The 12,012-nt window shown below is 41.3% G+C and overlaps 1 protein-coding gene across 1 annotated transcript; it reads right to left on the reverse strand.

Annotated features, from left to right (window-relative positions):
- Window positions 1–2,419: 2,419 nt before the first annotated feature.
- LOC120295903 (receptor like protein 22-like) lies at window positions 2,420–11,388 on the reverse strand. Its single transcript, XM_039317519.1, has 3 exons — window positions 9,982–11,388; window positions 9,424–9,433; window positions 2,420–4,302 (listed from the first exon to the last, which is right to left on the reverse strand). Exons 1-3 carry the CDS (start codon window positions 11,299–11,301, stop codon window positions 2,420–2,422), a joined length of 3,213 nt encoding a protein of 1,070 aa, XP_039173453.1. The 5' UTR covers window positions 11,302–11,388.
- Between the last annotated feature and the right edge of the window lie 624 nt (window positions 11,389–12,012).

A 12,012-nucleotide genomic window follows, 5' to 3' on the forward strand; every position in this document is an offset into this window, starting at 1 on the left:
TCTCAGTCCTCTACAGTCACTGAAAACCTCCGGACGGAGTTAAAAATAAAATCCTCGTCCAGCTCAGGAGCTCCGAGGCGGCTACCTCTCTACGTTTCCAGCATCGCAGTCACGAGAAGTGCTCTGTTTGCCCTGGATTCGGGTCCGTTCCTTCATCGCCGGCGTCGATACTCATTGGTCACGTTTCCAGGACCTCTTCCATCTTCTCTAATCATCAGTCGTGCTCAGTTATTGTTCTTATTCAAGGTCGTGAATTCGTGCGAAAGCCAATCGTGTCTGAGTTGATCTCTATAATTGTGAATGTCGTGCATTGCTTTAGTGTTATAGTCTGGTATTGATTACGTGCTCACTGTCGTTTCCTTTTTTCTTCAACCAGACGCTCACTACCTGTTTGCTAATTTGCCTGAATCAGTCACGTGATGTATAGTTGATGTCAAACAGAAACCGAGCTTCAACTGAGAACTAAAGGTCTGGATTAGATGAAGATCATCTCTAATTGAGTCTATTTGTGACTTGAGACTGTTTTGATGATGCCGAGATGGTTTGGTTATGGATTCCTATTTTGTAATCGCAACTGGATGCATATTGCCTGTTTGATGATACGTATGAACCAGAGTAGTGCGGATTTGTTCTTGTTGTCGATCGACATAAGAACATATTGACATGATACGCAGATAGCAATCTTATAATGCAATAACTATTGAGTTATTTGATGGCCAAGATGCATCACACACATTTCAGTCCGATGTCAGTCTTCATTACTTTGTGTTAAGATTTGATTGTCCCTTTGTTCTTGTATAGGTTGATACCTTGCCTCTTGCCTGTCATTTAAGATAATCTTGTTCAGAATCGCTTTCTGTGAGTTCAATTCAGTGTACGTTCTGGGAATCAATGAGGACTGAAAAACATGGACAGTATGATACAGAGAATAGATACGTTCGATGTTGAAGTGCTCATACATGTGTAATTCAAAAACTAATCAGTGAAAATCAGCCCAAACAAATCAACCTAAATGTTATAGTAATATGGTTTCAATCATGTCAATCAGACCATTTCTGATTTTGGTGGAATTGGGCCGCTCCCAGTCTGAGGATTGCCTTCATGGGCTGCGCAAACTAGACTGAGACTGCATTAAGCCCTCTTTTTATTTATTTATATTTTATTTATATGTAATTTTCATTATTTTCGAACAAATATTGCCTAAAGTGTCGACCAAAAATTAGCTATCAACCGTACTTCCTTTCTTTCAACATGTCGAGTTTCCTTTTTTAGCGGTAGTTGCACACTCTCAAGTCTCCAACTTGTCTCTTTTAAAGCCTACGACCACCACAACGATGTGCACTCTAGATGGATGTGCGTACGAGAAACAGAAAATAATGTGTGCGTGTGAATGTGTCCACGTTAGTTTGGCCCCAAAAAGGCAAATCAACATTTTCTTTAAACGGCATTCAATTCACATGAGAAAATATGGTCATTAGAATGACTCAAAATTGGACAGACATTTTTTGAAAGTACGAAGACCATATTTTGAACAAAAGAAAGTAAAGGAAATATTTTGAATCTCAAGTAAGAGTACAAGATTTTGATTGCCGTTTACTTCAAACTTACCGTATAGGACATTGTTGATGATAGCTACCTTGCAATTTTCTCCCGTCTAATTTTTTTTGGGTTACAAAGAGGATAAGCTTTTGGACGGTTCTAGTGTCTTGAAACAAACTACGAACACTATTCTATGCTGTTGAATTCGGGAAAGAGTCGGCAAATAGAAAACTCCATTGGTAGCAAAAGTTGACAGAGGATTACTTGTCTGTCACAGTTAGTAATTTACAATCACGCAATAATTTCTTATGGAAATTAATAAATTCAACCTATAAAAAAGTATAGTATGAAATACATATTCATAAGTTTTCAAAATAGTATGAAATAGTTGTTGTCTATTTGCTAACATTTACCAAGTCCTCCACCCATTCTTGCGCCTCTCCCGGTCTCCCACTTTTTTCTTCTACAATTCACTTGAAAAATTGGTTTCTTTTGATTTTGACATTATTGACTTTTTACCTTTTTTATAAAAAAAAGATAATATCATTTTAGCATTCTACACCTGACCTACTAAAATTTATTTAAGTAGGACTTGATCGAGAATATGGCAAGGTTATAGGAGTCGATCCAGAAAAAAGGAATAAAGGATCCAATTGCGCAAGCAACATAAGTGCAGGTACTACAGATGAATACCTATTTTTCTTTGTTATGGCGGTTTCTACAATAGATGCAGACCTACTTTTTATTTCGATTAGTAAGCAAGAGTTCAATTGATCAATAAACAAAACCTATCTTTTTTATGGTGATGAAGAACTATGAAAAGAAGAAAGATCAAAATTGCTCTTTGTCAAGTTTAATAACCGAACCTCTGTGGAATTCTTCATGGACGTGAGTGTCCGAACAACGCGTTATCCCAGAATCGATAATAAGCAAACCTCCATGATTTGATAAAGGCTAACGGACTGCAAAATATCCAAAAGCCAACCACGAACCCAAGTGGTATGCCCATGTAAAACCACTTCTTCTCGCTATCATCGTCATCACCGCCATCATCTGGGTCACTTTTCAATGGAACACAACCTGCTTCTTCTGTCCTATTCCAGGTAATTGAGCAAGTTTTCTCGAGTGGAATCCCGCACAATCCAAGGTTTCCTCCTAAAGAACTTGAGCAAATTGTTTCCAGTGGAAATCCACACAATCCACTATTATTTTCGAAGGAACTTGCTGAAAAGGTGAGAAATTGTTTGATTGTTGGGATGCATCCCACAAGTTTATTGTATGAGAGGTTCAACACGGAAAGAAAATTAAGGTCTGAAAGCTGTGTGGGAATCGTCCCATTGAGGTCGTTCTGTGAAAGGTCCAAGGACTCAAGCTGTAGCAATTTTCCTAGGGATGGAGGAATTAGCCCTGAGAATGCATTCCTTGATAAGTTGAGGAGATAAAGCCCTTTAAGATTCCCTAGAGTATCAGGCATGGGACCTTCGAAATTGTTGCATGAGAAGTCAATTGAAGTGAAAACAGTCAAGATTTTCACCAGCTCCACTTGCAGACCTTTGAGGGTGACGCTTACTGAGTCCTGATAATAGAGTCCACTCAAGCGAAGAAATGGATATTGGATATGATTAATGTCTACATTAAACTCCATAGCCTCCCAAGTTGTGAGGCTTTTAACAAGCAGACTGCCACTGAAATTGTTGGAAGATATGTCTACAATTTGAAGCATTTTCCAATCGCCATTGGGACGTGGACATCCAAATTTCCCATGGAGCTTGTTGGATTGTAAAACAAGGACACGTAGACTTGCAATGCTCTTCAGTTGACATGGAAACACATCATCAATCTGGTTGTTTCCGATGTCTAAAACCTCCAGATTTGTGCAATTTGCCAATGACTTTGGGAACTTCCCTTGTAATAGATTATAGCTCAGATCCAAAGTCTTCAAACCACATGTTTCGGCGAAATTGAAAATGCTCCCATCCAAGGCATTATTTCGCAGATTTAACACCTTGAGAGACTTCATCACTAAGCAATCAGGAATATTTCCTGTCAAATTATTATGAGATAGGTCAAGTACTTCAAGATATTCAGCGTTGCAAATGGATTTTGGGATAGACCCGTGGAACTTGTTATTAGACAGGGAGAGAAATATTGCCCCAGAGAGATTAATACCAATACTAGGTGGAATGAATGAAGTGAAGTTGTTACTCGAGAAGTCCACGTATATGGCCAATGGCGGCAGGGGCAATGTTTGTCCACGGAGCCTGTTCTTATGGAGGTCAAGAACAAACAGACTAGAAGTAAGATTAAGTGATGGTGTTTCAAGATCGTCTAGTGAATTAGACGAAAGATTAAGATACAGAAGATTTTGAAGCTTCCATATCCATTTTGGTAGCATGCCCTGAATTTGATTGTTAGAGAGGTCTAGATATACCAATTTGGGTTGCTCAGCCAGGAAATCACGAAAACTCCTCAACTGGCAAGAAGCCAACTTTAAAGTTGTAAGTTCAGGGAAAGAAGATGCCTGGGAAGTAGTATTTGTGGCGTCAATGGAAAAATGATTGTAGGAAAGATCCAAATAAGAAAGATTTCTTAGCTGGCGAACCAAATCAATATGGAATGAGCCACTGAAATTATTGGAAGAAAGTGAGAGGTACTTGAGCCCTTGGAGTTCCCATATTAACACCGGTAGTTCTCCTCCTATATTGTTGTTGCTCAAATCAAGTGTATTCAGTTTGTGCGATGTGGGATTAAAAAATCCCTTCACTTGACCAGAAAATTGGTTGTTGGAAAGTTTTTTTTTTGGTAAAAAGATAACTTGTAATATATTAGGTAACATTACAAATAAAAGCCGAAGCATCCGAAGAGATAATACGAGGAAATTAGAAGGAAAAGAAGCCGCTTGGTTGAGGGCCTTGATCCCTCAGGGCCTTAGCGGCCCACCCGCTGCACCATTTGCCTATCGACGAACGTGTTGAAGCGAAAGGTTAGGGCATCGCTGAAGAAGATCGCTGAGGGTCGCAAAGAGAGAGCGTTCCTTCCATGGCGGCGGCTTGTTCATCCGAATGATCTCCACCAGTGTTGAGCAGTCAGATTCGATCACAACATGCTGAGGATGGAGATTCTTGTGGAGCAGCCGTTGAATAGCAAATATGAGGGCGTAAATCTCAGCTTGGAACGCCGATTGGGCAGGCACCGATTGGGTAAGCATATCTGTTAAAATGCCTCTACTATCTCTGAAAACACAAGCGATTGATCCTTTCTCCGATTCTTGCCGAAAAGCCCCATCAATATTACACTTAATATACCTCCGCCGGTGGTTGCCATCTATATTCGAATCGAATTATCGTCCGTTCCATCTTCTGGGCGAGACCGTAAAACTTGAAGATGGTGTTTTGGGCTAGGGCATCATTGACGGCCTGACGGGGATCAAGAGGGATCTGACGAAAGATAGCATTATTCCGCTGTCTCCAAATCTCCCACAGAAGATGGGCGATCACAGCAAACTCAGGAGATGCGTGTGGGAGGGAAGCTCTTTCTACTAACCAGGCATCAAATCGGTTCACTGAGGTAGGTAAAATTTTGACGCCTATGTCTTCGTGAGTCCAAATTTCAGTTGTCCATGGACAGCAAAAAGATATGCTCTACGATTCCGGAATGCATTGATTGCATAGAGAACAAAAGGGGTGAGGGGTGATATGGCGTTGATAAAGATTGAGTTTTGTAGCAATGGCATTTTTGCAAGCTAACCAGAGAAAAACCTTAAGCTTTGGGGCTGTACACATGTGCCAAATTTTCCTCCATAACATGGGTGGGTTAGTATACGAGGATGAGGGCTGGTTTAGTGGTGGTCGAGATTGTTTAGATAGAGAATGATAACAACTCTTTTCTTGTGTAGGTATGTAAGGAGTTTCTGTCCAAACTAGTTGATCCTGAAGGAGAGATGGAGTGATAGGGGTATTGAGAATTTCCTTACTGACCTGATCATCGAAGAATGTAGTAACAAGCGTGGACTTCCATTCGGAATGCGCAAAATCAATGAGGTTAGCCACTCGGTTAGGCTCCCCTATCTCTGGTAAGCCTCCTATCGGGCCTAATGGCAGCCAATTATCTTCTCTGATGTGTATCTTCGTGCCATCTCTGACTAACCAGCGTAGTTTAGGAGTAATTGCTTGACGACCCCTTAATAAACTCTGCCATCCCCAAGAAGGACGATGTCCTGAGGGAGCAGATTGAAAAGATGAATAGCGAAAATATAAACCCTTAAAGAGCTGACTCCAGATAGCTTGAGGTTGTTGAAATAAACGCCATGCTTGCTTTCCAAGCATTGCAGTGTTAAAGTTGATTAAATCTCTAAATCCCATCCCCCTACAACTTTTGAGAGCTTCAATTCTGACCATTGTTTCCAAAGTGAATTCCAGATTGACTATTTTGTTTACTCCACCACGCCGAGATCTTTCGTTCAATCAATCTGCATAGAGACAACGGAAGCTTGAAGATAGACATGGCATACTGTGGTAAGGCTTGAATTACTGATTTCAATAAGATTTCCTTGCCTCCTTTCGATAAAAATTTTTCCTGCCAACCTGCTAACTTAGCATTTACTCTTGCCAGGATCCAGGAAAACATCTCCTTTTTGGAACGGCCCCAATCCGAGGGAATGCCCAGTGTATTTACCATACTTATCGAGAATAGGGACTCTTAATTCTTGTGCGAGATTTTGTTGTAATGAGATAGGACAGTATTTGCTGAAAAATACACCAGATTTGTTTCTATTAATAAGCTGGCCTGTAGCAACACAATATTGGTTTAGGAGATTGGCAAGGTTATGGCATTCAGAGAGAGTGGCTTTAAGGAAAAATACGGAATCATCAGCAAAAAACAGGTGAGATAATTTAGGACAGTCTCGATTGAATTGAATCCCCTTTATATGGCCAATAGCAACAGCTTGAGTAAGAGTAGTGGATAGAGCATTTGCAATTAAAATGAAGAGATATGGAGAGAGGGATCGCCTTGGCGAATCCCTCGAGTAGGCTTAAAATAAGGGAGCCGTTCACCATTAAACCGAACACTAAAAGAGACCGTAGTAACACAAGCCATTACCTCGAGTAACCCAAATGTCATGGAATCCCAATTGCTTCAAATAGGCTTCTAAAAATCCCATTCAACCCTATCGTAAGCTTTCGCATGTCTGTTTTGAGAATAAGATTGAAGCGTTTCTTGCATGCTCGCACTTTAAATTGATGCATGACTTCTTGAACCACCATAATGTTGTCCTAACTGTCTATTGCTAATAAATGCTGCTTGCTCTTTGGAAATCAAAATAGACAAAAGAAAGGTTTAAGTCTCATGCCATAATTTTTGAGATGATCTTGTAAGCAAAGTTGCAAAGACTTATGGGACGGTATTGTTCTATACTTTCGGGATGCTGGACTTTAGAACTAGGGCAATAATTGTTCTACATTTAGAGTAAGGGCATACAACCTGTGGTAAAGAACTCCTGTACTGTTTTAATGACGGTTGCTTTTATAACATGCCAGTGATGCCGATAGAAGAGGCCTGGAAGACCATCAGGACCAGGAGCCTTTGACGCTCCCAACTGGAAGGTAGCCTGGTAAATCTCCTCCTCTGTTACCCTGCGCATCAAATGTGTATTCATTTCAGGAGTTACCACCGGTGGACATTGATCGAGGAAAGGCCTAAAAGCCCTGTGGCCTACAGATCGGTAAAGCTGAGAAAAGAAGCCCTGAGTGAGGTCTTTTAGCTGTTTTGGTTCTCTGATCCATTGCTGGTGAGTATCCATTAGCATAGTAATTCGATTTCGTTGTCTCCTTTGCATAGTATGTGCATGGAAGAACCTTGAATTATGATCACCCCATTTTAACCATTGAATACGAGAACGCATAGCCCAGAACTGTTCATCTTGAGTCCATAGTTTCTGAATTTCAAATCGTATTGCATTGGCATACTCCTTATCCCCTTCCTGATAGGATGTTCTATTTATAATCATCTCAGCTTGAGATTGCAAGTGATGGATGCGTTGATGACAATTACTGAACCGAGCTTTACTCCATTTTGTTAATCGCGTTGCAACTGCTTGTAATTTGGATATCAATGAGGTACTACTATTGTCCCAAGCCTGTTGAACCATGTCTTTACACTCTGTATCTTGGTTCCAGAAAGCTTCATATTGAAAAGTCTTTGCATGTTTGACATATGATGGCCGAGTTTGCAGCAATATAGGACAATGATCCGAACCAACAGACGGAAGGGCAAATGCTTCGCGAAGGGGTAAACAAAGAACCATTCCAAAGAACAAAATACACGATCCAGCTTCTCCTTTACTAGAGCATCCCTTCGCGATTATTGGACTAGGTAAATTCACAACCTTTACTTTGAATTTTGAGTAATGCACAATCATTGATCACATTCCGAAAGGAGGTCATACGCGGTAATTGGTGGTCGCTTGCCCATTTTTTTCCCAGGAGAAAGGAAGTCATTGAAATCACCTATACACAAACCACGGTAAGTGATTTGCAGCATGAATAACTCGAATGGTATTCCAATTCGACGTAGCTGATATATCGAGGTGCGTGCAGCAAGTGATATGCATGGAAGAGTTCGTCCCTAGGATCAAGTGCAACAAAATCAACACACGATCATCCGAGTATACCAAGGTAACTTTGAAATTATCATTCCGCAAGGCTGACCACCCTTTAAACCATCGATCCTTCACAAAAGAGTTAGAAAATTTAAACTTACGCTGAATCTTAGATACGAAGTGTTTATCCTTCTTCATTTCCATTAAAAACACAAAATCGGGGCTTATCACAAGCTACCATCGCCTTGAGGCTTGAATTGTCGGGATTGCCCAACCCCGACAATTCCAACCGAGGAGCTTCATTTGGAACACGGTGGCCGTTGAGGGCCAGCCCGCCAAAGCCCAAGGATCGTGGATATCTCCTCCACAAATCCGAGTATCAAGAAGAAGGGACTCATCAAGATCTTTGAGTATGGAACTTTGAGTTCATATGGTGTGTATCTTTTGGTTTTTTTACGGAACCCCATGTGGCATTGGCCATGGAATCTTCGGCCTCTTCTGCTGTTGAGTATCCACTGGAAAAGTCTGAGTGTTTTTCATCTTTGCTGCTGCAGGAACTAAATCAGTAGTGAGAGGCGTGGAGGTAACCGGATGCCATTGCTTGGAAGCCCCTTGAGGTAATTCAGGGTTCGAAATAACAACCTCTGTAGCAGGGATAGGAGGGGAGAGCCGGAAGAGTGCATCGCATTTGAGGAGGAGTTTGCACTGTCTCTTCCATGGACTCAACTTGATTTTAGGATTGTAAAAGGCATCCCAAGTAAGGGCTAAATTGTTTAAGTTCAGCTTTGAGCCAAGGTCCATAAACCATCGTGTCACGGCCATCAAATTGTGTTTCAACATATGGAAACTCAGACGAAGTTGCATAGTGACCAAGCCGTCCACAGAGTAGCAATAATGGGACAAATCGCTGCTCATACCGAAAATCAAGCCATACGGTTTTACCTTCAATACTAATAAGTTTACCATTTTTCAGAGGATCTTTCAAATCTAACTCTATCCGTATTCTTGCAGAAATATCTGTTTTCACCTCCAAGATTTACCTATCTGGGATGCAGCTCGACGCAAAATAGGTGGAGAAGTCCACTCAAAGGTAAGCCAATAACATGCACCCAAAACATACATTTGCCGAAATCATACTGTTGCAATGGAGTATTAGGTTGCCATGGACGTAGGTTAACTAAGTGACCAGAAAATAACCAAGGGCTACCATCCAGAATACGACGCTTCTCCACTTATGTTCTAAATTTGATGATATATAGCCCTGTATCTGCCGAAGTGATGTCTACATGATCCATTCTCCAAGCTTTCTTCATAGCAACTTGAAAGGCAGATAAATTCACCGAAGGATTGGTAAATATGTTGCCTACCAGATGAGACGACAATCCTTTAGTTTGGCCGACGCAGGATGTTATCCCAAACCTCCAACGGCTGGTCTCGAGCATAACCGGCCCAAAGGACATTACGAGGGAAGCAATTCGTGAGGTATTATCACCGTCTTCCATTAGTAAAGTGAATAGACAGACGTTAATATGGAAGATTGAAAGAACAGATGACTAAATCGAAGAGTTTCGAAGATTGCATGTTGCAGATCGGCTACATGCAGAGCAGGAATGGCGGGGAATTGCAAGAGAACAAAAAAACAACGGACCCAGGTAGAAGAAATTGCGCATGCAGAAGGAGGAAGGACGAGGAGAAATAGCTAAGGTGAAATGGGCGGAGAACGACGGTGATGCATAAAGACCGCAAAGTTCAGAGAAGGAGCTGAGGAAATCGAAGACATAGTGAAGAGCTCGAACATCACGCGAGAGAAAACTCTAACATAAGCGAGAGAGAAGCGAAATAACGGTCGCGTTGTTGGAAAGTTGAAGCTTCTGAATTGATGGAAGTGTAAATAGAGATGAAGGAATATTTCCTTGAAGTGAATTGAATCGCAGGTCAAGAATAAGAAGACTCGAGAGATATTTCCATTCGGTCGAATTAATCGGACCAATTAGATTATTGTGGGACAAAGTGATTTGTGTCAGATTATTGGACTTGCTTAGTGATGGAATTGAACCACTAAAATTGTTGAATGAGAAATCCAAATAAGTCAGTTGCGAAAGATACGTGAAAGAGCTTGGAATATTTCCACCAAAGCTGCAATTCACCAATTCTATTCTTGACAGATTTCTGAGTTTACCAATTGAATCTGGGAGCCTCCCGGAAATGCTTGTGAAACTGAGAAGCAGTGTCTGAAGAGAACCATTCTCCGGAAATTCTGGCAAAGACCCCTGAAGAAGTTCGTTGAATGATAGGTCAAGGGTCTGAAGTGTTTGTACCTGGAAGATTTTTTGAGGGAATACTCCCTGCAGGCCACAAGAACTGAGATGCAGAGTTTTTAAATTGCTGAAGAGGGCAAAGAACTCCGGGACGGTGGTAGACAGATTATTGCCGTCCAGTTTAATCACCGACAGAGAATGAAGTTTCACGAGGGAAGAGCAAGACTCAATGGGACCTGATAAATAACAACTCGTCACGCTCAACACTTGAAGCTTCAGCACCGAGGAAGACAACGCATTGCACAATTCATTGCCTGTGGCAGACATGTTCACTCCATCAAGGTACAGCTCTCTCAGCTCGCTAAGATTCCCAACAAGCATCTTTAGATTCGGATTCTCGAGTTTCAGTGAAGTGAGCCCTGGAAAATAAAGCATGGATACATCAAGAGTAACCAACCTTGTCAAACGTGATATTCCAATTGGAACCTGTCCTGTGAAGCCCGCATTTGAAAGATTCAGGTAAACCAAATTGGTAAGATTACCGAACCCAGATGGGATCTCCAAAAATTGGAAGCGGTTGAAGGCCAAATTCAGCCTCTGAAGATACTTGAGTCTGAAAAGACTCGATGAGTCATTAAGTCCACCAGCGATACTGTCGTTGCTCAGATCAAGACCCGTAACTTGGCCACCTTCGCAGGTCACGCCATCCCAAGAATCATTGCTCTGATTCCATCCGACCAATTTGGAGGACAAAGAAGCAGTGAAGTTGAGGCTATTCTTCAATTCCAGCAGCAGCGATTTCTGATCGCCAGCGAGACACTGCCCCGAAACCAAAATCCTGCCTGTGCTGAAGGGGTTGGTTTGCGCGAGTATTAAGACCAGCCATAGGAGGGGCCAAATCCTCATTTGTTTCAAGCAGATTAGGAAACACTATTTTACAGAGTTTGTGTGTGAACACATACAAGGAGTTGTGTTCTTAATGGAAGGCAGATGAACATGAACTTCCTTGTATGAGATTCCTATGAAGCTGTGTTTGGTCTAATTCATTTTACATCCTATCATTAATTTTTTAGTCCCTACTTGTCACTATCTAAAGTTGACTTGACTTGCGATTGCAAATTCACCAAGTCACTTGGTTGAGCCAAGGCCTTCAGTGGTTGTGGACTGTTGATGAAGGAAAACCAAGAAAGAAAAACGAGAGCAACTCTTTCCCTTGCATATCATTCCCCGCTTTCTACGGTACAAGTTCCCTTCTAGAGAACAGGTATTCATTTCGCTCCCATTTTGTTTCTACAAGGTCTATCATTCTTGGAGATTTTCTGATTAATGGTCACTATTGGGAAAGTAAGACACTCAAAGATGGAGCTCTCAAGACTCCTTTTCATGTTACATTTAGACTGATCTTCGAAAGTTACGGAAAATGGAGACATCAGCCGGAGCACATCACCAATAAAACTTAGTGATTCGTGTTTCTTGGTCTTTACTTTTTTCATTAATTTCTATATATCAGATTTTTTTTTCCCTTTCAAACTACGTCCTTATTGTGCCTATGGAATGAACAATTAAGGGTCGAACGGTTTTCTCTAATTATCCTGTCTTATGATTCAGAGCTGAACT

The sequence above is a fragment of the Eucalyptus grandis genome, chromosome 1 (assembly GCF_016545825.1).
Source record: "Eucalyptus grandis isolate ANBG69807.140 chromosome 1, ASM1654582v1, whole genome shotgun sequence".
Taxonomy (NCBI): Eukaryota; Viridiplantae; Streptophyta; class Magnoliopsida; order Myrtales; family Myrtaceae; genus Eucalyptus; species Eucalyptus grandis.